The 27,496-nt window shown below is 40.1% G+C and overlaps 5 protein-coding genes across 7 annotated transcripts in view; 4 read left to right on the top strand and 1 right to left on the bottom strand.

Annotated features, from left to right (window-relative positions):
• Window positions 1–7,722, top strand: part of LOC6535967 — a 48,351-nt gene extending 40,629 nt beyond the window's left edge. The window contains exons 2-3 of the mRNA XM_002096546.3: window positions 6,664–7,078; window positions 7,570–7,722. Coding sequence (XP_002096582.1) covers window positions 6,664–7,024 — 361 coding nt within the window. The 3' untranslated portion in view covers window positions 7,025–7,078; window positions 7,570–7,722. The remainder of the gene's footprint in view (window positions 1–6,663; window positions 7,079–7,569) is intronic.
• Window positions 7,723–8,966: 1,244 nt separating this feature from the next.
• LOC6535966 (DNA polymerase alpha catalytic subunit) lies at window positions 8,967–14,292 on the top strand. The gene is made up of 6 exons (XM_002096545.3): window positions 8,967–9,076; window positions 9,135–9,329; window positions 9,390–10,414; window positions 10,475–13,038; window positions 13,111–13,589; window positions 14,041–14,292. The coding sequence occupies exons 1-6, from the start codon at window positions 9,061–9,063 to the stop codon at window positions 14,235–14,237; spliced, it is 4,476 nt and encodes a 1,491-aa protein (XP_002096581.2). The 5' UTR covers window positions 8,967–9,060; the 3' UTR covers window positions 14,238–14,292.
• LOC6535965 (circadian clock-controlled protein daywake) lies at window positions 14,216–17,107 on the bottom strand. Of its 2 annotated transcripts, XM_039375853.2 has the most exons (4): window positions 16,899–17,107; window positions 15,078–15,341; window positions 14,731–15,028; window positions 14,216–14,591 (listed from the first exon to the last, which is right to left on the bottom strand). In XM_039375853.2, the coding sequence occupies exons 2-4, from the start codon at window positions 15,286–15,288 to the stop codon at window positions 14,318–14,320; spliced, it is 783 nt and encodes a 260-aa protein (XP_039231787.1). In that variant the 5' UTR covers window positions 15,289–15,341; window positions 16,899–17,107; the 3' UTR covers window positions 14,216–14,317. The 2 variants fall into 2 exon arrangements, with proteins under 2 accessions (XP_039231787.1, XP_039231788.1); XM_039375854.2 differs by lacking the exon at window positions 16,899–17,107 and having other exon boundaries at window positions 15,078–15,407.
• Window positions 17,108–18,410: 1,303 nt separating this feature from the next.
• Window positions 18,411–19,967, top strand: LOC6535964 (protein archease-like). Its single transcript, XM_002096543.3, has 3 exons — window positions 18,411–18,642; window positions 18,709–18,733; window positions 19,449–19,967. The coding sequence occupies exons 1-3, from the start codon at window positions 18,588–18,590 to the stop codon at window positions 19,837–19,839; spliced, it is 471 nt and encodes a 156-aa protein (XP_002096579.1). The 5' UTR covers window positions 18,411–18,587; the 3' UTR covers window positions 19,840–19,967.
• A 928-nt stretch (window positions 19,968–20,895) lies between these two features.
• The window catches only part of LOC6535961 (transcription factor E2f1), a 41,016-nt gene continuing 34,415 nt past the window's right edge, over window positions 20,896–27,496 (top strand). For both annotated transcript variants that reach the window (XM_039375852.2, XM_015191992.3), the window contains exon 1: window positions 20,896–21,454. The gene's annotated coding sequence lies outside the window, so the exon portion shown is untranslated. The remainder of the gene's footprint in view (window positions 21,455–27,496) is intronic.

Here is a 27,496-nt window from a genome sequence, read left to right as displayed (position 1 = left end):
CACTGTAGCCTTCAACAGTAGCCAACTGCCCGAGCTGTTAGTTGTTCATAGGCTCTACGAAGACAAGACTCTTTCGCCGGCGAAGCCTTTTAACGGCATCTAGCACCTGGAAAATTGCCAGCGCTTTGGGGTCAGTAATTAATTCACATCAACCTGCTGTACGACGCCACGGATCCCGACTTTTGGACAATTGGCCAATTCATGCGCTTTAATTACTTCATAAAAGAGCAACGTTGCTGCCTTTCTGCCTTTGACGTCCGCTGGTTGCTGGGTGCCCTTAGCTTAAAAGAGTACACTTGCACAAAAAGTAACTTCTAATTGATGGTTTATAATTTAATAAATTACAATTTATTTGAGTAACTTTTCCGGCAAGTAAATTGAAAGTGCAATCAACTTTCTAAGATAAAAAGCTAGAAATATAAATAAGATGGTAAGACTTAAGACTTAAGATGGTAAGGATTAATAAGGCATACTAAAACTAAAAATTTGAATTTACAATTTAAAATTTTTTAACATTTTTATGTAATATTAAGCTATAATTTATCAGTGTAGAAACTAACTGTTTCCCTTGCTTACAGCCGTTGCTCTTTGAATTTTTGCGCGCCTTTTGTGTTTCCTTTCTACTGCGCTTTGATCGCTTCTTCTTGTTTTTGTACAGGTAGTTAGTTTTTGTTTTTTCTGCTCTTCAGTAATGCTAACCCTAAAGTTTTGCAGACGTTTTCTGGCATTTTGTTTTGCTCGCCAGACTATTTTTTGATTCACAATTGTGGGCAATCAGAATGGTTTAAGTGCTTACTTTTCAAGGTTCGATCAACTTCTCTGCCGATTGGCAAAAGGAGTGAAAATCGGAATATGAGTGAGTTCAGTTGTCTTAGCCAGCAATTGGAGTGTAAAACAAGATAGAGTGCTGTCCACGCTTCAATTCCGCAGCACTACGAAAATTGCATTATTTTGCTGGTGTTAATCACTCACTTATCACTTTACACCAACAACGCCTTCGAGAAACTGGAAACTTTATTATTCCAAATTTATTAAGATGAAGCTCAGTTTGTGTAGCTTTCTCCACTTACAATTCATTGCTCTTATATGTATTTTTCCTTTGAAATTTTTCTGTTTTCCCATACATAACAAAAATATGTATTATTTTTTATTTCATAAATATATTTTTTTAGATCTATGTATTTGTGTAGACCTATTTTAATGCTCTTTATTTGTATAGTTGGTATATGGAACTATTCCAAACAAAAGATTTAAACAACGAACATGTTACTTTCTTGGTGCACCATAAAACCTTTAATTTAAATTTTGAATGTTCTGTTGTCTTTAACAGAACTTTAAACCGAAATAAAAGTAAAAAGCTAAAAAAATTTGTAGAATCTAACAAAACAAAGCGAAGAAAAAAGAAAAACAGAGTGGAGAAAAGAATCTGCTGTCTGGCGAAACAATTTGTAAATTGCTTCCGACAGCAAATTCAATAATAACAACAGCGACGGCAGCAACTGCGGCAACTGCTGGCAACTAATAGTAACTTTCAATCATTCATCATCGATTTCAATAAACAATTTCGATGGTCGGAGCGGAGCGGAGAGACGCACAGTAGACGAGGCAGAGTGGGGATTACTCGTACTCCCCTCGAAAGAGCTATGAACGTGTGAAAGATTTGCCTCACCTCATGTTGCTCCTGCCCTTCGGTCTCCGGGATTCTTCTGTGCCTTCACTTCTTCGGGGCGATGACTGGCTAAACAATCAGAGATCCATTTGGGCTTTTTGATGCCCATCTTCTATTCTATCCTTCGGCCACTGTAATTGGAAATTCTCGCCGCTTACAAGTTGCGAACTCGCAAATGGATATTTGACGAGTCAGCACGAATGTCTTTTGGCACTAGCAACCTTGACATTTCGCATCGCCCCAAGTGATCGTTTTTCGCAAAATAAAAGGGAGAACGCCCATGCTGAATATTAGAATATTTCGAGAAGCGATCAAAACGTGTTTCGCTTCGATGCGACTAACTGCGCTAATCGGTTGAAAATGTCAAAAGTCGAGTCACATGATGCGATACATATTTTTATATAGACATTACTTATGCCCGAACAGTCAGCGATCTGAAGGAACCAGTCAATGCTAATAACAAGTCGGTTAAAGTATGCCAAATAAATTATATTACCAAATATACCAAATAAGCAGGCCAAAACAAAATTGAAGTGAAGCGAAATTTTGTTAGCTTCCTCTGAAGCTAAAATGACTTTAGCACGTGGTTTTTAATTTTTCAAGTTTAAAAGTTAAAAAATTAATTTTATAAATGTCTATGTTATTTTCTTTTCTCTGCTACCCCGCCTTTAACTAAAAAAGCTGAAACTAATTACATACAGTTACTATCCATTTTACGCAAATTTAATATGTACAGCCTTGTGGCTGTCAAACTGTAAGTGCACCATATAAAACACCTTTGCCTGTAGAAATTTCTCCATGGAATCTGTGCAACCAGCGACACTTTCCATAGCAACTTCCTAAGACTCTGCTAGAATATTTTTGTGCCGTATGCTAAACAAAAGACTCTGGCAACGAACTGGAGCCTGGCACTTGCCTCACTTCGCGTTCTGCATCGCCTTTGGCTGTTGCAGATAATTGTGGCATAAAAATTGCTTTTCATTTGCCCCAAAATAAAGCAATTGTTGGACCGAGTGATGAGAGGGGTCGGGAAAGGGGAAGAAAGCCATGCGGATGTGAAACTGAGCATGTGCGGCGCTTCTTTTGTTTTCTTTCCTTTCGTTATTATATATTTTCTTTTTGCCATTTTCTGGGCAGCTGCTTAACATACCACACAAGCAGAAAGCTGGGGAAGTTCCAGACGGGCTGCGAAAAGAAGATGCAACTGCAACAGTAAGAATATGTAATTATGTTGGAAGACAGCCGGCAGGTGCCTTAGATCCGCAGCTCTAAAGAGAAATTTCTATGCCATATCTATGCACTACAGCTGGTAATATATTTATAGTATTTCTGGTTTGAAAATGTGCAAATTAAACAACTAGTTTATTTTTTTACGGTTTTATGGTTCAATGAAGTTTTGTGTTTATTTATGAAAAAATTTAATGGTATCTGGAAACGTAATTATGTTTCAAATTGAATTTTATGATATACGTAATATTGCAATTTTACGTGTATCAAGTAATTTATTTTAAAGAAATAACATTAGTAAAAGTTGGTTTTATTTAAAAAAAAATATTGGTTCTTAGACTTCTTATATTTGCAGTTTATCCCACTGCCATCTTCAAACGTGTGTTTCCCCTCTTCGTTCAAAGTCTTACAATGTTTATGGCTTAGCCTTGCTTTTATTTGGATTTATTATGCAATTTGCTGCTTTTGCTCTTCTATTGATTTTGGTTTGATGGTTTTATGTCGAGAGCATTTGACAAATTATTATGCCAGACATTTGCCTAATGCTTAGCATCGTCGCAGCGCGTTGTTGGCTATCTTGTGAGTACTTAGCCAGTAAAACTTGTTTGGTCATTTGTCAAAAGTTTGACAACTTCGTGACATCAAAATTGAAATATTTGTTTGCATGCACCGGTGCTGGAAGATTGCCACATCGAATCAAATTAACTCCCAATCGGTATCAATTTCGTTGATCTGCCAATTAAATTGCCACAGCCAAAAATCATATAATTTACCTGGCCAAAAACCAATTCCCCTTGCGCTTACCCTTCGATTGGATTTAAATTTATGCGCTCGCTGAACTTGAAAACCGTCACCGAGATGCATATATATTAAAATTAAATGGGGAAGCAAACAAACATCTTGGACAAGCCGAAATCAGCTATGATTTATTAACTTAACCGGTCTGATCCCCATCAAACCACTTCCTTCCCCACTTCCCCTCTTAAAAGACAGGCGATGAGAATTGGGTCAGAATTAGCAACTCTTTAAGCCAATTTGGATGCGTTTTGTGGGAGTTGCATGGAAACTAAGTTATGGGATTAGACAAGTGCTGACGGCCACCAAGATATCTCAAAGAATGCTTTATGGTGAAAAATACACAACACTTTTTGATCTGCATAGAAGTGCATACATTATCTAAATGAAATGAAATTGAAATCGCAAGAATGAAGAGTGACATTGAAAAGAAGAATTTGGCAAATTGAGGAGTAAATGTACACCATACAAAAATGTATTGTCAAAGGGAAAATCTGTTTCGAAAGTTATGCATTTTTGCAGCGAAAATAGCATTTCAAAAATAACTAAAGTATTGATTAGCATTTTTTAACAGCGCAGGCACACTAATTAAAGTTCTTCAGTTTCAAGTGGCATCAAAATGCACTCCGCGGCAACAACTTTGGAGCCTATTTTCGTACTTTTCCCTGACTTTACTGCAAATACCTAAAAAACTAAAATACCCCGAAACAAAAACACGACGAAAAAAACCCCCTTCAACTGTAAATTGTGAGAAAAATGTGGAGCAATTTTCTCACACACTTGCAGATATAGACAGTCGTCATACGAGTATGTTGTGGGCCAGACAATATGAAGATGTCTATAATATTATAATTAATTATGATTTTCTGAATGCTTCAAAACCTCAAAGTCAAAGCAAAGTTCAATGCCAAAGCGAAAACAAACACACACCAAAACAAAAGCCACCGACAAAATACATTTTGAATGCAACTCCCTGCTTAATGATATACTCATAAGCCGCAGCCCAACCAAAGTAATAAAAACAAAAAAAAACAAGAACAATGGCCGCAGAAAAGATGAACAAAATTGTAAAACGAAACCTGAAGATAATTCACACGGTTCGAGCACTTGAGCAAAGGGCATGATATAGCGAGCAATGAATCCAATAAAATCCTCTGAAAGCTTAGCAAACAAATTTAATGAATGCAATTAAGACTTTGAGCTTCGACTGCGCTCTGTCTCACATAGATTTTTTCTTGACCAGTTGATCAAAATCGCCCTACAGCTGATAAATCGAATCGCAGATAATGAAATTATTAAGTGTAATTCGTTTTCTATGAAGGGCTTGTATTCTAAGACGATTAAGCCCCTGTAATCTCATTTTAAGCTGACTTTGTTAGGAAGTTCAAACACAAGGCAATATTATGCTAATTCGGACTAGTTACGATCTAAGTACAAAAGTTGCACTCGAAATGCACTGTAAGGGCAAGCGTGCTTGAGATTGACATCAAGCAAGCGAATTATATTGCCAAAATAATTGCCACAATTAACTCAACAATGCCGAATGCCGAATCTATCGTAAAAAGCGCAGATATCCAAACCAACCATCCGTCATTAAGCCAAAAAGCAAGCGGCAATTATATCGTAATGCCTGCAAAATAAATACCCTTACCGAAAAAGGCTTGTTCTAAATTAGAGACGCTTAGAAATCTTTAGTTTTGGTTTATGGTCTTAATATAAATTACAATAATTGTCTTTATTATTATTATTTTCATTATTATTTGTCTCCAAAATTAAAGTAAAAAAGACAAACGTTTCCATTAATGCTGAAATAACACTTTTACCAAATAACTTTCGTTTCTGATTTATGGGATCGATCGTGCGTCTTCAGTATGTGGAAAACTAGGCAATGAATTTGTTATACAATTGTGTAAATATTTGCTTCTCATAAACCCAATTACAGAGATCCCTTCAAAAATCAGATGAACCACGCCACTTGAATCCCAAGTGGCAGTTAGCCATTTTTTGGTTTTCGGCTTCAGTTTCGGCTTACAGTGGATATACCCCTTCAGTGCTTGAGCACTGGGATCTCCTTACTGGCGTATTGATGTCTCATCTGGCGTTTATTTTTCATCACACTTTATTTACCCAACCATTTCAGTTCAGCGCATAACAATTATCTCGAAAAAAAATCGAGGCTGCTGTGTGTAAACTCATTTGCATATATATTTTTGCACGACAGCACAAATAATGAAAACCTTATAAATATATAGATATATATAAACTAAAGTAGCCCAAAGCGAGCTCGTCTCATAAACAAATTGATTAGCGCCTGTAGCGTTGCACCAAGAGCAGCTCCAAACCAAAAAAGCCCACTTGGCACACAAAAACACTCGTAAACACTGATGGATCATATATAAATTTCTGCGATTTGATAGCGGAAAACGGCTGTTGCCAACCACTGGGATCCCAAATCTGGGCATCATCCTTCCAAAGAGTTCGCAGTTGTGTGCGACCTGAGGGGACACACCTCTATATATGGGGTGATCTCTTCACACCCGGCACGTGTATGGGTAGTTTCTAAGCGCTAAGAAAAATAAATCAATTAGCGGGCTGAGTAATATGTATCAGCGCCCAGCCCTTGCCAATCTTCTACTTCCATCCAGGTGGCGATAACAAGATGGGGAGTGTATATTGTTACCACACTTGACGTTGAAGTGGGATTTTTTAGCGGTCGTTCGTTATAATGCAAATTCAGATCAGCCATTTTTTCATACCACTCCCTAATATGCATTCTAAAAACAAATCGTAACTATAACAAATATTGTTTTTTTTTATATTATCATCTTAATTTTCGTTTCATTTTGTATTCATTTTAGGGTAATGTATTTAAGGTATTTTCACTTTGTACCTAAACAATGAAGATACATTTAAGAGCTGAAAATAGCTTTACCCTAAAAAAGTCTAATTCAGAACCTTTATTTGTATTTCAGATACATAACTCCGGCAGCAGCCGCTAATGCAACGGCAACCTCATCAACCTCAGCGGCAGGAGGCGTGGGTGGCACCAATCTGGCTGTTTATCCCACGGCCACCGCCCAGGTTTATCGCTCGAGCAACGGCCTGGATGTTCTGGACTGCGCTGGACTGGAGCATCACAACACGGCCACCACTTCCGGTCACACAGGCAGCGGCTTCTCCCAGCGCCTCAGGGAACTGGCCGCCTCCGCCGGACTGCTCTCCCTGAAGCCCCGCCAGCCCCTCAAGCCGGTGATCAAGACGCGTGGCTCCCCCGGACCGGAGTTTCCCAAGAAGGTCACCTTTAGCGCCTTTGCCACCGTGCAGGTGGTGTAAAGGGCGTGAACAGTGGGTCTAGCATCTGTAGCATCTGTGCAGGCACAGAGCAAGGTGAGATAATAACCATTAAGCGACAAAGTGTAAATATAAACAAGACGCTACGCTATAGTCGATTTCCTCGACTATCAGATACCCGTTACTCAGCTAGTGGAAGTGCGAACTAAAATTCCAACATTTTCTGGAATATCGGTAGAAATGGGGGGGAAAAAATAATAAATTTAAAATTTTTCCAAAAAGATTTGGCGTTGCAGTTTTGGGCGGTTCGGGGCGTAAGAATGAGTTGATAGAAATTCCCGAGACTAATATTTAAAAAATTTAAAAGTATTGTTTTCCAGATCGAGTAAATTTTTTAATAAAAATAAACGTTAGAAAAATTTTAAAAACATCAAAAGAATCAATGTAGATACACATTTTAAGAAGACTTTATCTCAAACAGACCTGTATTCTGATTTAATTCAGTTAATAATATCATATAATTTAAACAGTACGATTTTGTTGAATATTTTATTGATTATTTTTCTTTTGTTTTCTTTTCTTTTCAGTTTCGTCTTGCACTTGTTAACGATTATTTGTTGTTGTTTTTATATTTGTTGCTGTTGTTAAATGTTTAGCCAAAACTATGGAAACCATATACGGAGAAAAATTCCTTAAAAATAAAAAAAAAAACGTAGTAAATTTTTGTGCCATGTCTGTGGCTTACAAGAAAAATAAAACCATATAGAAATGAGTAATACACCCCATAGCTGAAGAAAATACCTCAAGGATCCAAAATATCTACCCTCTTTTATCTAATCTAATCTGTTTTTCTGTACATTTTTCGTTGGTAGACTGATATTTCAATACCTTTTCTATAGTTCCTCCATCCTCTACTAAAACAGTATTTTCCATATTTCCTCATCTTTCGAAAATTTTCCTCACCAAAACACCCGAAAATAATTGTATAATATAACGACTGCAAACGCAGAAATTCTAAATATTTACTAATAAATTGTAAATATGTATGAATTTTTGCTTATAACATTTAAACAGCAAATATAGTCATAAATATATGTATTCATGTAATATGTAAGTCTGTTTTGTGTATGTGTGTATATATATAAACCATGATTTTGCATTGATAATTATATTATTATTTGAAAAACGACTTTCAAATCCACCCAAATATTAAGCGAAATTGGTGTATATTGTATTTAAAGTATAATAAAATATATTATATAAGCCTAATATTATGCATATTAAATAAAACACGATTAAAACCAAACAAACTATTGTCTTTTAGTTGGGAAATAAATACAAAGGACAATAACATAACATGGAGCAACATCTTCATGAGAAGGTTATTCGCTTTTTAATCCACTAAAATAGAAAAGCTTTAGCTCAAAAATTACTTTAAGAATGCTTTTCTAAAAGCTACAAAGTTATCACGCTAAAAATAACTTTCAAATGGATTTTATTACTATCGAGGAAAAGTGCAGTATATTAAGTACAAATTAAGTATATTATACAAATTAAGGGACTTGCCTAATTTATTTCAAATATTAAGTTTAATTTCCCGCCAAAATATAACAGTCTTTTAAAATCGCTGTTAGCACACAGATCTTCATGCTAACTGTTACTGTTAATTGTAAACGAACAGTGCTGACAGATTTGGCGATAACAGTGCCCAGGGCTAACATAAAGTGTTGCCAGCCTTCGATATATTCCCAACAACCAATTACTAATTAATGTAAACTTCAATAAATAATATGGTTATTTGTTAAAAATAAATGGGCAAATGGGATGACGGCTTTTATGTTATTTTCTTTTACTACGGATAGGCTCGGAAGGAAGAACTTACATTATTATTCTTCGTTACGACCCTATCGATATAATATTGCAGAGGTACGGCAACACTTAACACATCGTTTTTCTTTTATCGATATTTTCCCGCCATTCCCGCTTCAATCAGCCTGCAGCCCTGGTCACAAAACAAAATTTACCAATCTGCAGCACAACACGGCGGAATTATAATCAAATTATTATAAGCAATTGCAATGTCCGAGTCACCGTGTAAGTTAATAAGATAGCACCCTTAAACATCTTCTTCACCGGAATAATATATGTCCAGCGGAACCACGCGCCAAGCGCCAGAGAGTAGACAAAAATGGGAGGTTCGCCGCCATGGAGCGACTGCGTCAGCTGAAGGGAACCAAGAACAAATGCCAAGTGGAGGACCAGGTGGACGACGTATACGATGTGGTTGATGAGCGGGAATACGCCAAGAGGGCGCAGGAAAAGTACGGCGACGATTGGATCGAGGAGGGTAAGTATCAAACCGCATCCTCTGAACTTAATCATTCATAATACAAATTGCGATTCTCAGATGGTACTGGTTACGCAGAAGATCTTCGCGATTTCTTCGAGGACGAAGATGAGTACTCCGATGGTGAGGAGGAACAAAAGGACTTCAAAAAGAAGAAGGGTGTTGCTCCCAACAGCAAAAAGAGACCACGGGAGACTGAAAAACCAGTAACAGGAAAAGCGTCCATCAAGAATCTCTTTAGCAATGCAGTGCCCAAAAAGATAGACGTAAAGAACAGTGTGAAAGATGATGATATCCTGGCTGATATCTTGGGTGAAATCAAGGAAGAGCCTGCGGCTACGTCAGAGAAGACTGAAAAAGTTATAGCCCCAGCAAAAATATCAGTTACCTCGCGTAAATTCGATGCCGCTGCTGCCAAGGAATACATGAATAGTTTTCTCAACAACATCAAAGTTCAGGAGCAGGAACGGAAAAAAGCGGAGGCCAGTAGCGATAACGAGATGCTGGAGCGCATCCTGAAGCCCAAGGCAGCAGTTCCAAACACAAAGGTGGCCTTTTTCTCCAGTCCTACAATCAAAAAAGAGCCGGCGCCCGAAAAGACACCTGCCAAAACAGCAACCGAAGATGCCTTCTCCGACAATGAAATGGATTTCAGCTGTCTGGATGACGACGAAAATCAATTCGACGTGGAGAAGACGCAGTTCAAGGAGAAGATTTCCCAAACGAAAGCCTCAGCCGAGGAATCATCCCAAGCTAAAGTCGACGGGAATGCATCGCCCAAAAAGGAAACAGAGTGTTCCGCAAAGGAATCGGCATCGGAATCGGAGGACATAAGCAGGCTGCTGAACAATTGGGAGTCCATATGCCAAATGGACGATGACTTTGAAAAATCCGTGCTCACCACGGATCAGGAATCGACAATCTCCTCAGATCAGCAGCTGCGGTTCTGGTACTGGGAGGCCTACGAAGATCCAGTAAAGATGCCCGGCGAGGTCTTCCTCTTCGGTCGGACCGCCGATGGAAAGTCCGTCTGTCTCCGTGTGCAGAACATCAACCGTGTGCTCTATCTGCTACCCCGGCAATTCGTGAGTATTTTCTCGCAAATGTATTTGCATTTATTTCAATTTCTATTTTATTTAATTTAGCTCTTAGACCCCATTTCGAAGGAGCCAACCAAGCAAAAGGTGACAGTTGCAGACATATACAAGGAGTTCGATAGCGAGGTGGCAAACCAACTTAAGCTGGAATTCTTTCGATCCCGCAAGGTCACCAAGAGTTTTGCCCACCACGCCATCGGTATTGAAGTTCCGCAGACTTGCGATTACTTGGAGGTTCACTACGATGGCAAAAAACCTCTGCCGAATTTGTCGGCCAACAAGAAATACAACTCCATAGCACATATATTCGGTGCCACCACCAATGCACTCGAAAGATTCCTCTTGGATCGGAAAATCAAGGGGCCCTGTTGGCTGCAGGTGACTGGATTTAAGGTGAACCCCGCTCCCATGAGTTGGTGTAACATCGAAGTCACACTGACTGAGCCCAAAAATGTGGAGTTGGTGCAAGATAGAGGAAAGCCAGCACCACCACCTCCACTTACGATACTAGCCCTTAATGTTCGCACCTCAATGAATCCCAAAACCTCGAGAAACGAGATATGCATGATTTCGATGCTGACCCACAATCGCTTTCACATCGACCGCCCTGCTCCACAGCCCGCTTTCAATCGACACATGTGCGCTTTGACCCGTCCGGCAGTGGTTAGTTGGCCTTTGGATTTGAACTTCGAGATGGCAAAATACAAATCCACTACAGTGCACAAACATGACTCGGAGAGGGCCCTATTAAGTTGGTTCCTAGCTCAGTATCAGAAAATAGATGCAGATCTCATTGTGACCTTTGATTCCATGGATTGTCAACTAAATGTGATAACCGATCAAATCGTAGCCTTGAAGATTCCTCAATGGTCCCGAATGGGGCGACTGAGACTGAGCCAGTCGTTTGGCAAGCGTTTGCTGGAACATTTTGTCGGCCGAATGGTTTGCGATGTAAAGCGGTCTGCCGAGGAGTGTATAAGAGCAAGATCCTATGATCTGCAAACGCTGTGCAAGCAAGTTCTGAAGCTTAAGGAATCGGAGAGAATGGAAGTGAATGCGGATGATCTCCTGGAGATGTATGAGAAGGGAGAGAGCATCACTAAGCTCATATCGCTCACCATGCAGGACAATTCATATTTACTAAGGCTGATGTGTGAGCTCAACATCATGCCGTTAGCGTTACAAATCACCAATATTTGCGGCAACACCATGACCAGGACCCTTCAAGGAGGCCGTTCTGAACGGAATGAGTTTCTATTGCTGCATGCTTTCCACGAGAAGAATTACATAGTGCCGGATAAAAAGGTGCCGGTTTCCAAACGCAGTGCTGCAGGAGATGCAGAGGCCACGTTTTCGGGTGCAGATGCCACGCTGCAAAGCAAAAAGAAGGCAGCCTATGCTGGTGGACTGGTCCTGGAGCCATTGCGCGGTCTCTACGAAAAGTACGTTCTCCTGATGGATTTCAACTCCCTGTACCCCAGCATAATACAGGAATACAACATATGCTTCACCACTGTCCAACAGCCCGTGGATGCAGATGAGTTGCCCACGCTACCGGATTCCAAAACGGAAGCTGGAATATTACCCCTCCAACTAAAACGTTTGGTGGAGTCGCGGAAAGAGGTGAAAAAGCTAATGGCAGCGCCAGATCTTTCGCCGGAACTGCAGATGCAGTACCACATTAGGCAGATGGCCCTGAAGCTAACTGCTAACTCCATGTATGGTTGCTTGGGCTTCGCCCACTCCCGGTTCTTTGCGCAACACTTGGCTGCTTTGGTCACCCACAAGGGCAGAGAAATCCTCACAAGCACACAGCAACTCGTTCAAAAGTTGAACTATGACGTGGTTTATGGAGATACAGATTCCCTGATGATAAATACCAATATAACCGACTACGATCAGGTCTACAAGATTGGTCACAGCATTAAACAGAGTGTAAATAAACTGTATAAGCAGCTGGAATTGGATATCGATGGAGTATTTGGTTGTTTGCTCTTGCTGAAGAAAAAGAAATATGCCGCTGTCAAGTTGAGCAAGGATTCCAAGGGAAACCTGAGGCGTGAGCAGGAGCACAAGGGCCTGGATATAGTTCGTCGGGATTGGTCTCAGCTAGCTGTGATGGTGGGAAAAGCCGTTCTCGATGAAGTGCTGTCGGAAAAGCCTTTGGAAGAAAAACTGGATGCAGTGCATGCCCAGCTAGAGAAGATCAAAACTCAAATCGCAGAGGGTGCAGTACCGCTGCCACTGTTTGTCATCACCAAGCAGCTAACTCGGACTCCCCAGGAATATGCCAATAGTGCTTCATTACCCCACGTCCAGGTGGCCCTTCGGATGAATCGAGAGCGTAATAGGCGCTACAAAAAGGGCGATATGGTGGACTATGTTATCTGTTTGGATGGCACCACAAATGCTGCAATGCAGCGAGCGTACCATTTGGATGAGCTTAAGGCCAGCGAGGATAAGAAGCTGCAGCTGGACACGAATTACTACCTGGGACACCAGATCCATCCGGTAGTAACGCGAATGGTGGAGGTGCTAGAAGGAACCGACGCAAGTCGCATCGCCGAGTGTCTGGGCATGGACCCAACCAAGTTCCGCCAGAACGCGCAAAGGTATTAATAATTGTTTAAACTATTATATTACTCCTTACAAACTCGAATCTAAATATCATTTCGTGTATATAGAACCCAGCAAGAGAACACCGAGCAGTCGGAGGGTGAGTCGCTCCTCAAGACAACTCTCCAGTTGTACCGCCTGTGCGAACCGTTCCGCTTCCAGTGCGTTACCTGTAAGGCGGAGCAGCTGATGGCGACCGCATACCGACCGGGACCAAGCAACTCCCACATAGCCGTGCTCCAGCAATGCGCGAATCCCGAGTGCCAAACAGCACCGATTCAGTACCTGGCCAGCGTCCGCAATCAGCTGCAGCTTTCCATGCGGCGGTATGTGCAACGATTCTATAAAAACTGGCTGGTTTGTGATCACCCGGATTGCAACTTCAACACCCGCACACACTCCCTAAGGAAGAAGTCGCACCGCCCGCTGTGCCAAAAGTGCAGGAGTGGCAGCCTACTGCGTCAGTATACGGAGCGGGACCTGTACAATCAGCTCTGCTACCTGCGATTCATGTTCGACCTCGGAAAGCAAACGCTGCACCAAAAACGTGAGTAAACTCAAAGCATTTATAGTCAAGAATGTAAACAATTTTGGGTATATAAGCAACCAGAAGAGTCAAAGTCAAGTTTTTAGACTGTTAAATAGTGGGAGTACGAGTAAGAAATATCTGCGTTTTATTAGAAAGACAGCCCACCGAATGGAATGAAAAAATATTTGAATTTGTAAAGAGTTTTAAAGTTGGGCGTGACAGCTTTGGGCGGTTTGAAAACAAAAAAAAAAACAAGACTGCATCCTTAATCTTTAGCTCTTATACTACTAGTTTCCGTGATATCGACGTTCATACGGACGGACAGGTGGGAATGGAAAATAATAAAAAAACTTCTCTAAAAGAAGTACCAGCCTTGAACACAGAATGTAATTCTTTAGGCTCGCATCCTCACCTTCTTAGTAATTTGTAGTAAAATATATTTATTCTATTTAAATATATTTATTTTTAGCCACCCTCACCCCGGAGCTGGAGCAGGCCTATCAGCTCCTGTACGAAACGGTGGATCAGCAGCTGCAGAGCTCCTCCTACGTGATCATCTCGCTGAGCAAGCTTTTTGCCCGCTCCCTGGCTCAGATGAGCCTGCAACCGCCCGTGGCGCAGCAGCAGAACGAATCAATCCCGAGTGCTTTGGCAGATGTCGTCTGAGTGTTTAATTAACTAGCCTTTGTTATAAGTTCCATTAAAAATACTACAAAACAGATACAGATATGGTTAATTAGATGAGGTCACGCGGCGAGGAACTTCTCGAGGGGAAAGTGTCGGAAGGACTCGTTGAATATATCCGTAAATGCCGTGCTGACCAACTCGTTAATCATCGGCTTGATGAACGGCAATCCCAGCTGCCACATGCTGTTGATGACTCCATCGGCTAGTTGGTTGAGGGGCTGTCCCTGCAGCAAGTTCTCAATATGCAGCTCCATTCCGCCGATGCGGTCCACCTCCACGTGGACTTTGATGAGCGAACCCGGACCTCCGATGCGTCGAACGCTGGTGGTTTGACTGAGAAAGGAAATAAAGTGAGCGGAAGGTTAGGTTGTCGTCTTGGGAGCAGTGGAGTCAACTTTTAAGCCAAAGCTTACAACAATACTGGTGTTTGCAACACGGCTTGGGAAATATTTGCATGCAACGAGGTGCCCACCTGTAATCATAGAGGGTTAGGTTCCAGTGGCCTCTTCTGTTCATCTCGGTGCCCAGCATCTTGGCGGCGAACTCGTACTCCCCCTCCAAGCTTTTGTCGGGGAAATACTGTGTGTAGACGATGCGGTGGTCCTCTGGATCGGCATGGAACTTGGTCACCTCGGATCGCGCCCATCCGTACTCGGATACATTGCGCAATATCAGACGAAAGCTGCCAAGACCCTGTGAAGCACCCCGCCGCAGTTCAACATAGCCACAGTGGTGGGGGTCAAAGGGCTTGATGTTGTAGTCGGGCACACCTGAAAGAGTTGCCCCATGATTGCTCGCCGTAATCCAAATCTCACTCACCTGTTGTGAAGTAGGCCCTCAGGTCGTTGAATACCTGCCGCATGCACTCGTTGAAATCCTCGTCCACCCTGTGACAACGACCTAGCATGTGCTTCAGATCCGCATCCACATCGATCTGGCTGGACGCGTTGGCCAAGTGAGTGGCAAAGAGCGTAGTCGCCACCAGGTAAGCTAGTAGCCTAGCACAGTTTGAGGGCCACTGTTGCGACATGCTCGTGGTGTTAGTTTAACAGCAATGGTTTGTTTAACAGAACTGTTGGTCGACTGTTAATTTCAAAGGTAAATACGTTGGGTTTTTATTGTCTATTGTTTTAAGTAATCTTATTTAGTGGGCGTGAAGAGCCACCGGTATTTGTTCAAAATGTCTTTGTCTTTGGCACGCAGATTTGTACATACATAATTTTTGCTATTATTGATTCTTCAGCATGTTACAGTACGTTTTAAGTTCCTTAACTTCGGTTAAGTTTCAAGAAGGAATATGAAAAACAGGTACAAATTAGGCAATAAAATTGATCAGTGAAATTATATGTTAGTTTATAAAGCGTTACCGATAGGAACGAGGAAAGTTTCTTTTATCTCAAGCTGAAATAATAATTTTCTTTATCTAAATTGAAAATTACTAATTATTTATAAAAAAAACAAGAGAGAACGCTATAGTCGAGTTCCCCGACTATCTGATACCCGTTACTCAGCTAGTGGAAGGGAAAAGGAGAGTCTTAAACACAGTTTTTGGCGGTTTGTAGGCGTTATAGTGGGCGTGGCAGAACGTTTCTTGGCAAATCGATAGAAATTCACAAGACCAATATAAAAATGAAAAAATATCAAAACATTTTTCAAAAGTGTAGGCGTGTCAGCTTTGGGCGGTTTGAGAGCGTTAGAGTGGGCGTGGCAAAAAGTTTTTTGGTAAATCGATAGAAAATTACAAGACTAATACAAAAGTGAAAAAATTTCAAAACATTTTTCAAAAGTGTGGGCGTGGCAGTTTTGGGCGGTTTGTGGGCGTTAGACTGGGCGTGGCAACATGAATCGATAAACTTGCGCTGCTTCCCTGGAGTTTGTATGCTTAATCTCAACTTTCTAGCTTTAGTAGTTCCTGAGATCTCGACGTTCATACGGACGGACAGACGGACGGACAGACGGACATGGCCAGATCGACTCGGCTATTGATCCTGATCAAGAATATATATACTTTATATGGTCGGAAACGCTTCCTTCTGCCTGTTACATACTTTTCAACGAATCTAGTATACCCTTTTACTCTACGAGTAACGGGTATAATTATAAAAAATGTTTCAAGATACTTTGTGTACTCTGATTATTTTGGTTAATTGTCATCCGAATTTAGTATTTGCATACAATTCAAAAGACTTCCAGATTATTATAATTGCCATCGTAGAGACTTCTCCTAGCACCAAAAATAAAAGACACTTCTCATCGCAAGCCATTCAAACGGCATCATCTTCATGTAATTCGTTTTGTAATCTTTTTGTTCGCCTCCTGCACTTGACCCCTTTAACCTAAGCTCGCGATTATTACTGCTCTTAGTACTGCAGTAAATAGATACAAATACAGCGTGAAAAGAAAACTACAAACATGACAAATTGTGCGTCAGTATGGAGACATGGTAACAGTGGTAAACGAAAGACTTCGACGAGACACAAACTTGGGGGTGCGAACAACTTTTATTTCCACTTAGAGGCAGCCAGTCAGTCATGCAACACGAGAGCAACAACGTATGATAATATTTGGCAATTGTTCAGTTTGGCGGTTGCATTTGCAACCAAATTGACCAACGGTCAGTTATTCAACAAAACAAGTTACCTATGCATGCAGCTACTTAGTTTAGTAAAGTTTTCAAACTCCAGAGCTTTAGTTTTACTTCGAAGCTATTTACAACTTCTAGTTGTTCCGAATATACTGTCGCCAAATATGAAATTCTGGAACTCGTACGCGAAGGCGCGCCAATATTGGCGAATAATAATAGCTTTACAGTTATTTGCGCCGAATACGCGACGTGAATCAGGCGAGCTCCCGTAGCCAACTGAACCACTCCAAGACCGAAGAAACCAGAGAAAAAGAGCTTCCACCAAAAGTAGCAGCAGCAGCAGCCAAATGAGCCATAATAAAAAGCCACAAAAATAGCAGGAAAATGTTTGAAAGCCATGATATGGCCGGGCACAAAACTAAGCTTTGTCAACTCGGCTCAGAGTTTGACACCCCCAAGTCGCGTTTCCTCATGTTCAACTTACGAAAATGAACAAAACGGTCGTAAATCACCAGCAAAAATCATTCATAAATTCCTTTAGAAATGCGTAGAATTACTTAGTTGTGCGGGATGCGCCTTGGCGGATACCCATTGCTTGGCTAGCAAGTTATAATTATGATTATGTCATATAACTTTAAATCCACTTTGAAGTTTAATATTAAGCAACAAACAATGTAGATACGAAATGGAATTAAAGTTTTTGGACAGATTTATTTGAGCTTATACTTAAACTTGAATTTATACTTGAAATGTTCTTTTCATCCATCCGTCTGTTCCAAACAATAACCCATCATTGCTGGTCGAAAAGTGATCCGAATTTAATTAGGCAATGTTTATTAGGCAAGCCCATGTCCGTCAATGGCTTTTTTGTCAAGTATCGAATCAAGTACTCACCACCAGCTCTCAAGTTCATGGAGTTGAATAAATCAAGCGACGTGATTGACAATCGTAACGATTGACGACAAAGCTGCCGGTGCACGAGAAGAAGATTATGTGGACTGCTTTTTGGCAAATGGATCTCACAAGGTTGCAGCTTCAGATGTTATGGCTGATTGCAATTTAATGAAAGGACAAGGTCGCTCTTACAGAAATTCAAAACGGGGCTGAAAACATACGCCAGCACTTTGTGCTACTTTAATTGCGATAACAAATGGTGTGCGTAAACTGGAAATTCTGCCTTAATTTTGCTTGTAATGACTTCATTTTATTACAATTACAGCCTTTACAAAAAAAATTAATCTGTAACATTTTTTAATTTTATTTTCAATTAAAAAGGCTGTGGGAAGCGTTTTGTGAACTAACACAATGACCAGAAATAATAAAACATAAAACATATAATAACAAATTATAAAACATTAACAATAATTTAAGAGTGAAAATATAACACAGAACTAATAAAACTTTGCTCTATATAATTTAATTTAAAATTAAGAAAGATTCTAAAAGAAGCATTTAAGGTGTTTTAAAAATATTTTTGATAAGTTTAAAGTTTAAATGAATTTAATAATTTAATTTTACAATTGTAACGTAAATGTAATAATACCTTATCAGTTCTTACAAACAATGTTATACATTTTATTACAATTAGCATGTTAACATGTTCTTATTGGAGTTCAGTATTTTCCATGATACTAGCAAATCGGTATTTTTCCCCTGCGCACCGAAGGTCATACTGAGCGGTTGCTGATTTGTTTATAGTTATTAGGCCGCCAATTTCTCGTTAACTTTAGCTTTAACCAACAATAATGGAGGTGGACTTTAGTAAGGAGAACTTTCTGCTGCCGGAGTTGAAATACGAGTGTGAGTAGATCTTCGATTTGCAGGCGACCAACCTGTTGCTAATTATTTCATCACATTGCCTTGCAGACCTCGATCACACGGCGGATGTCCAGTGAGTAAGACAACAACAACCACAACCACAAAGTGCCCGATGAACATGTGCAGTAGGGTGGTTCGCTATTCATATCTAAAAAATACAAATAATAAGCGAAATTCTTTTAAGCGTATTTCTCTAGGAATTTCAAACATTCTGAATAAGAAATTATTTGGCATACATATTTTAAAATACGTTTTTCTATATTTTCCCAAATTCGACACATAAAGGAATCAACTATTAATATGCCAGGAAAAAAAAAATTTTAAGATAGCGCAAATATTAAACCAATGAATAATAACGTTCAAAGGCAACTTACGAAAGACTTTTAAAGTAACCTAATAGTTTTGAAACCAATTTGTTCAGAAAAATAAAAGCATGTTTAAAAGTTTGCAAAAATTGAAGAAAGTCTAGCAGTTATGTAGTCGTACCCAATTAAAGATTATAAATAATGCATATTTTTGTAAATTTAGACAACATGTACATACATATATCAGCTGGCATTTTTTTCAGATAACCCTACGTCATCCGCAGTTTTTTATCTCAGTCAAAGGTTCTTTCTTGTACCAGAAGATGGTAATTATTAATACTACTTCACTGAAAGGCAATAGTTTTTGTTAGTTTGACAAGGGAAATATACATACGTAGGGATTGTGACCACAACAGCCGAGATATATCTTTTAAATGAAGAATACAGTCGATTATTCTGATAGAATCCCCTTCCATTTAACAGAATCCACGGATGGGGATCGTCGCTGAAGGAGGCGTTTGAACAATGCGGAGTGGCCATGTTCGGATATATGACCGAACTGGATTACGTGTCCGTGGAGCAATGCTTTGAGATCGAAGCCCAAGGAGATGATCTGGAGGGCTTACTCTTTCACTTTCTGGACGAGCTGCTGTTCCTGTTCTCCGCCGAACCGTATTTGGTGTGCAAGAAGCTGGAGATCACCAAATTCGATATGGAATCTTTCCAGATTTCCTGTCGTTGTTACGGGGAACCATTTGAGCTGGGAAAACATCCGCAGGGCACCGAGGTGAAGGCAATCACATACTCGGCGATGCAAATCGTTCAGGACGCGGAGGCCAGCAACTACGAGGTGTTTGTGATAATTGACATTTGATCCAGCAGCGATCGGCGGGAATTAAATGTGACTGTTCTGTTTCAACCCCTTTGCTTGTCTCCATTAATCATAAGTGAAATGCCAAAAAAACGATATAAAACCGCTGCAAAAGCTCCGAAAAATTGCAATCTCTCATGCTGCGACTGCATCCCTTGTCGATGAGGCTGAGGATGACTTATCAAGAAACCACTCGATTGTGCGGCTGCAAATGCAATTAGGACTGGCTGCCTTTCCAACGGTCTGATTCCGGAATCAAGATTTACCCTTTTTGCCTCCCAATTTTTTGTGTACTACTCACTTTTTGCCCACGGCTTTGTGAATTGGCAACGTGTTGAATTCCCAGACAAGCGCCGAATTTGTTGTCCTTTCCCAGGCTGAGTTCAATGCACTTTTATGTTGCAGCCTTCAGTAGCTACTGAGTTGGGTTTCATTAAAGACTTTAGTTGCTTTTCTTGGGAAGTCATGTCGAACACAGCAGTCAGTAATGCAAGACCTGCCGTAGTCGAAAAGCGATAATAAGCTGTTTTTTAGAAGCAAGTCACTTTTTAAATTATGGAAAATAGTGGGCCAAAAACAGAACAAACTTACTTCTGTATAATGTTTATAACAAAAGGGTACAATAAATTTATTAGCTTAGAAAATGTAACTTAACTAATCGCTAATTTAACATCCCCACGACAAAGTCAACAAATATTTATATAAATAAAAAAAAACTTTGATTTCCTTTAAATAACGCGTTTTTTTCCGATTTGGCAGAAAATCGGTATTATTAGGTTGATTTTCGCGTGACGCGAGATTATTTAGTGGCCGCTGAGCGAAGTCAGCTGGTAACACCGAGCGATTTGTTTTGAAACAGCTGACGGCACCGTCAAAACCCAAAAAGTAAACAACAAAAAAAACATTTGCCGGGCAACGTCGCCCAGCATATGGGCTTTTGTAGTTGTGTGGGTGTGTGCGTGCGAGAGTAGCGGTATTTTTCCTTGGAACCTAGGGCGAACGGCAAACTGAAAAATATACGTTTTAACAGCTGATTGATATTAAAAAAGCAACGCTGCGGCACGTCGAGCGATACGAAAGAGCGTGCGAAAGAACAAACAAAGTATGAAGGCAAATAGCCCGCGCACACACACGCACACACAAACTGCCAGTTACTCGATTCGCTTTAGCATTTAGCTTTTCGAGTACGCAGAAGTTGAAGTGGCTTAATACCCTGGTAAAAGTTTCATTTCTGCTTACAAGACAACGGTTAATCGTGGTGATATTCGGCGGAAAGGGGGTGGCACAAACGTCCGTCGTCCGCCCCGCTGTTTGTTGTTCTGTTTGCTGTTGCTTTCCAATTCGCCCCGCCAATTCGCCGCACCGCTCATTCTTTCTGCAGCCACCAATTGTCATGGTGTTAAAGTGAAGAGGAAGCAGCAGCCCGTGAGCACATTGTGCGCTAGTTGTTGCCGTTTTACGCCCAGAAATCGGGCAGATATCGCCCTGCAATCCCTTCCAATAGACAGGTGACGTTCTCACCTGTAATTTGCGATCAAAAACACAAAGCTAACCCAAGGGGAACTCAGTGAAAAACGTGGCCGAAAAATCCATACGAAGGCGGAATGGAAAAAATGTGGTAGGTAGTACTAGAAGTAGAGAATGTGACATGTGTGTGTGCTTGGCTGTGTGTGTGGGGTGCTGCGCTGGGCATTTTCTTTATAACAGCGGCCCCGCGAGCGAAATAAAAAACAACTGTTTTTGGGCGTGCGCCCCCAACTGCCGGCTAAAAAGTTCATATGCAAAAAATTGCATGCCGGTCCAGCTGACACAGCAGCTGCATCAAGAAAAAAACTTTGTGGGAGGAGTGATAGGGCGGGGGAGAAGCATCTTGGGGGAAACGGCAAGAGAAAAGGGCTGATGATAATGCGCACTTTATATAATTGCAGCTACCTGTGCGCCATCTCTAATGTTTCGTGCTTCTATCTGTATGCGTATAGGTGTGCGGGTGTATGTGTGGGTAGATGTGGGCAAATGGCTAACGGATTCCTGTCAGATTCCAATTCATGGGATCTCTGCGCTGACGTCACTCCAATTTCATTTGCAATCATTTCAATTTTATTTATCTCAAGTGTAAAGTCGAGCTCCAGACTACAGTGAGCCCTGCAAAGGCCAGAATAAGTCAATCATTTAAATTTCTTTACGAATTTCGTCTGTTTTAAGAATATGAAACTTTAAGATATCAAAAATCGAACTCCAACGTCATTTTAGATCACAAACTACAGTGGTTTTTTATAACAGAACACCCAGCTAAGTAAATCCCTTATATTGTCCCTTATATCTATAGAATTTGGAATTAATATGATTTCTAGCTATTTAACATAGATTTAATAAGCAATAAATTTATTTATTTTTAGTATTTTATCCATACTTTCCTGTTTCCAAATGTTGTTGCATCCAGAATCGTGTTGGGTCTAAAAATATAAAGAGCGATTACCCACTTATATGATTATTACTTAGCATCATTAACTTTATCGTTTACATAAATAAACACAACGCTGATTTAACAAGAGAGAAATCTACAGTCGAGTTACCCGACTATCAGATACCCGTTACTCACATATTGGGATTACGAGGTTGCAATTTTAAATGTTCAAAATAAAATTGGTTTGCAGCCGTTAAAATAGGAGTGGTAGAAATGTTTTTGGTATGTCAATAAATATTTCCATATAACTGAAGTTGGAAACCATTTCTTCTACCAGTAACATACTTTTCAACAACGAATATATTTTTTAACTCTACAATTAGCGGGTATAAAAATAGCTTGTTGATTAATATTACTTTTCTGATACCCCCAATGAGGTTCCCACTTCTGGAAGACCACTTTATTTTTTATATTTATATATTGGCGTGTTTCATTTCCCGAGAATTCATGTTAGCCCCTGGGGAATTGATTAGATTTCAAATTGGAGCAGCAAAGCTCGTGCAAGCGTTGCCAGATCGCCCATAACGGATGCTGTGACTGTGCACGCGATCACCTCAGATTGGGGCAGAGACTAGTGCCAAGGGTGTGGTTTTTGTAGTGCCGTAATGTGATGGAAACACATGAGACATGTCTAAAAGCCGGCGCATGATAGCTGCAACCTTATCGGCGTATCAATTAACCCAGATATGGAAACATGAAGTTTGTTTTGGGCTCGATAAGACCGCGGTTCCAACTTTCTCCGTGACATCCAGGCGTAGGAGACACAAGAACTCAAGGTAGGAATTGCAATCGTCTTGGGTCACCTTTTGGCGACGTCATAGTTTGATGACCTCCACTCGACTCGCACACCCAAATACCCACCAACACTCGAGCAATTATGCACGTCCGTGTGCACACGCTACAGCCGGGCAATGGCGAACATCGAAGACGACGCTGTCTCATGGCTTTTTGCTCCATCTCCATGTATTGGGCGACGAAATTTCTCGAGTCTGCAGTTTTTTCTTTTCCGATTTTTATACATTTCGTTTTGTATTTGGTTACTTTGGATTCGCCTGGCCTTCGGGCGCAGACTTGGTCTGTTGGTCGGGTCTTTTGTGAACCAGTTGCTCTAAGCGCCTCTGTTACCTGTTCGCCCCTGTTTGGTATACACATGGTTTTGGACTGCCGTAGTATGCACCAAATCCGATACATCATTACGGAAGCGGTGATTTGTACACTCCGTTCTGTTTGCCCTATGTCGCAAAGGAAATTCCAAATCTTTCCATAAGTGAAATTGGCGCACCGACAGCTTCGATTTGAGCTCTTTCTTTTATCTCTTACTGCGATGATAAGGCCTTCGAAAATTGTGAAATTTAGGTCATTCTTCGTTTTATTAAGGGGAGCAATGATTTTTCATTTGGGCATTGTCTTTAATAGGTATGCATTTTTAATTCCTTACTGAATTTTTACTTTTTCATTCAAACCCACCTGCTTCTTTTAAGATGGTTTGCTTAATTGAATACAGTTCTGACTTAGTACGTCTTACATTTATTTATTCGATTACTGACAATAAGACAGAATTAATTTTTTGATTAGCTCTATAAAACCGAGAAAATCGTACTTAGGCTATAGGTGCTTAACATAAATTCCTGTACGCATTGATAAGCGTAGAAGCTAACCATAAAATAATAATAATATATGTACATAATTTATATGTAAGTAGCGAGCACCGGTTCCAATTTTTGGACCGTCTGGCAACTCCGACATAAAGCTCATTGGATGGCTTATACAATCAGCTCAAAAAAATATCACGCACACTCGCTCCAAATAAAACTTGTGCACTTGCTTCAAGCAATATATATCCAGATTTCGGACAGGCTAATACATTTCATGATATATTAAACACTTGAATTCCATTTTTATTACGGACTGACTGACCACTTTGGGTCATCGCTAGCCCGCCGATCGTATCGTGTTTGTTTTTATCATGTGCTGCCTTCTTTTGCTTTTTACCTCGAGTGACTGTGTGTGTATTAAGTTGTTGTTGCACTTTTATAACACACCAAAAGGGGGCCACATGAGGAGGCAAGTCTCCATGCCCGAAACACACGCTCGCACACACGCTGGCACCAGATACTTAAGCGAAACGAGTTAAAAGCGATTTCATTAATATTTTTTTGTTGCCGATTCCCTCCGCTTGAGGTGTTGTTACTGTGCTGGCCGCTGCTGTGGCTGCTTACTTTTTTATTGTTTTTTAATCTCTGCCCTTGCCCTCTGATACCCTCTGCTTTAATAAGACCGGGAAATTGTTGCTTAGGATATTTCGTCACAATTCATCACTGAAATTGCCAATTGTTTACTGGATAATGATTAAAAGTTAGTAATAATAATTCCTTAATCATGACTACTATATCTACATATGTACATATGTATATGTATGTATTTAAACCTTAAATTAATTTAAAGTAACATAAAGAAATAACACATTTATAAACATCACGTGTAGTCAAAACGTATTGTCATGTGCTTTTTAAATGTATACTTTAAGTTTATTTATAATGCTTCCTATCTCGGCAAATAAATTTTGAAATATAAATACTTATCTCCAAGGTTATTTAACGTCCAAAAAAAGGGTATCATGATTCGTTGTTGCCAACTCGGCTAGCATCTTAATTTTTTCGTGTTCTTTGTTTTGTTGTTGATTTTTTTGTCAGTGCTGTTAGCTGGTTTCTGTTGGGCTTTTGGTTGCCTGGCTATTTTTAAAAATTTTGTGCGAAAGCAACAAAAAAGTCAAATTAAAGAGCGAAGTAAAAGGAAAAGACGAGGCAACGCGAAGTCGGCGCAGTAGCATCAGCAATTGTTGTTGCTGCTTTTACTGTTGCTGCTGCGTTGGCCGCATAAGAAATGTGGAATATGGAATTTCTCTGCGCGACCCCACATTTACCCACACGGACGCACAAGAATTACACACAGATACGCAATCCGAGTCGCGACTTTTTGGCTTTTTGTGAATGAGGGGGAGAAAAAAGAAACGGATAGGGACGAGAGCACAGATTCAGATACTTTTACGTCTCCTTTTTTGTTTCTGACTAAATAGATGCGAATCAGACAAATTAAACTTGATATAATGAATATTTCAAAAATCCTATCATCTGCTGAAACCGAATGTAACCAAACATCTTAGGATTACAACAAAAGTGTTTTAATATGATACTTTTTCCATACTTAATCCGCAAGCATTCATATTATTTATGCGCAGATATCTAAGCGACTTTTGTTTTCATTTGTAACTACATAGCAGAATCCTTACTAGATTTCTTGAGAAGTACATATATACATATATAACACGATCTCCAGTCACGCCTCTCAGTCCGTCACGCTGTCCGTATAAAAGGAGATCTCGGGAGTTGTAAAAGCTAGAAAGTTGAGACAAAACTTGCTTGTTTTTGTGATGACTGCGTTTTGTATCTGTAGATGCCTAATACGATTTAAGTGTCTTAAAGAATCCTTCAAATAAATAAATAAATTCTGTGTCCCAGGACTATTGTTTAATTTATGTTTATGATAATTAAATACTGCCTAGTTCCCATGTTCCCCATGTGGGGGAATCCGCTACGTATACACGTACGCGAGTAACATCTCATTTGTTGTTGTCCTTTTTCCAGTGGCTCTTTGTGGGTGACGTCGTCACTTAATGACAGCAACAAAAACGGCAACAGAAACAATCCAATCCCATTTTCGACTCCAGAACCAATTAGGTCACATTGGCGTCGTGGCAGCTTCTTCATCTCCGCCAAGTCCGTTTTTCACTCTCTTTTCGCAAAACATTTCATTCGCCTGCCTCTATCTCTTCATCTCATGTTTTTTATGTCGCAAAGCAACTTTGCACTTCATTGATAAAATGATTAATCGTTATGGTGAGTGTGCGGGGGTGTGAGAGGAAAAATTCACATGCATAGATGCACTGAAAGAATTTGCAAACGGTGTGTTACTAAACCAATTTTAAAGCACTTATAGAAACGAATAAGTTATTATGAAAATAATAGTTTAAGTAAGTAAAAATTCTTTGTAATGTCTTAAGTTTCTATAATATTTGTATTTTGAAAAGCGTAATTTGGGCATATTTGATAAATATGTAATTTTTCTCTGTACACATGCTTTATTTTGAGTTGTGTGTGTCACCTAGACGGAGACGCGTAAAAGCGGATGTTTAAACAATTTATACGCGAGCACGACATTCCCTTTTGGGGTCTAATGCGGATTTGATAACGAATTTTGGGTTCATCTGAGGTCATTTTCGGCTTGGAATAATTTTGTGGATAAAGTTTTATTGCATTTTGCTTGGAATTCGGTATTATGAGCGAAAGCTAAAAGCAAACATAAGGGAATTCAGAAATTGCTAGGATCACATATGGACAGCATTCATTAATTTGATTGATCTCACGTAATATTTTTATTTTTATTAAATACTAATAATAATATATGTATGTAACAGTATGAAACAAAAAATAAGTCAATTTGTAAAGAACAACTAATACCTCGACTAAAAGTTATCTTCGTTTATTCAACCATTTGTATAGATTACAGTTTCACCCAATGATTTATGCTTGATCACCCAAGAATGAAAAATTCCCATGCCGCGATCCTCAAGCCTTGCCACCCTAGACATAAAAAAGGCTCACCCTAATCATAATTCCGGTCCAATATTTATACGACATGGAAAATGCAACCCTAGATAATTACACGAAATTGATTTGATTTGATTTGATTATGCCATAAAGCAAAGCGATCGAGCAGCTGCCCCTGGAAATGCACTAATTGCCTAATGCATTTCGAATTATGCGAAAGGTAAAAGCATTTCACCCCGGGATCCTAAGAAATCACGAAAGAAACAAGGAACCCACGACCGAGTAAAAGAAAAACTTTGTGAAAATCGATAACGAATGCAATTTATGGGACACGGGGCGATCCTCGAGATACAGCTGCATCACCCAGGACAAAGAAAGTGTGAGTGAAGGACCTCGGCCATTGAGACAATTGCAAAAGTCGCTGGCAGTAGTAGTAGTTCTACTTTCCAACGGGAAAGGAAGAATGGCAGCTGTCGAATACAAAGGCAAGGCAACTCTGGGGACATTTTGCATCATCTTCTGAATGAAAAGGGAAGCGGACATGCATCTTTGGTCCTCCTTCCCAGCCGCAGCGTCCACCTCCTCCTAC

The sequence above is a fragment of the Drosophila yakuba genome, chromosome 3R, assembly GCF_016746365.2.
Source record: "Drosophila yakuba strain Tai18E2 chromosome 3R, Prin_Dyak_Tai18E2_2.1, whole genome shotgun sequence".
In the NCBI taxonomy this organism is placed as follows: Eukaryota; Metazoa; Arthropoda; class Insecta; order Diptera; family Drosophilidae; genus Drosophila; species Drosophila yakuba.
The sequence above is the reverse complement of the archived record's forward strand: the minus strand, read 5'-3'. Positions and strand labels throughout refer to the sequence as shown.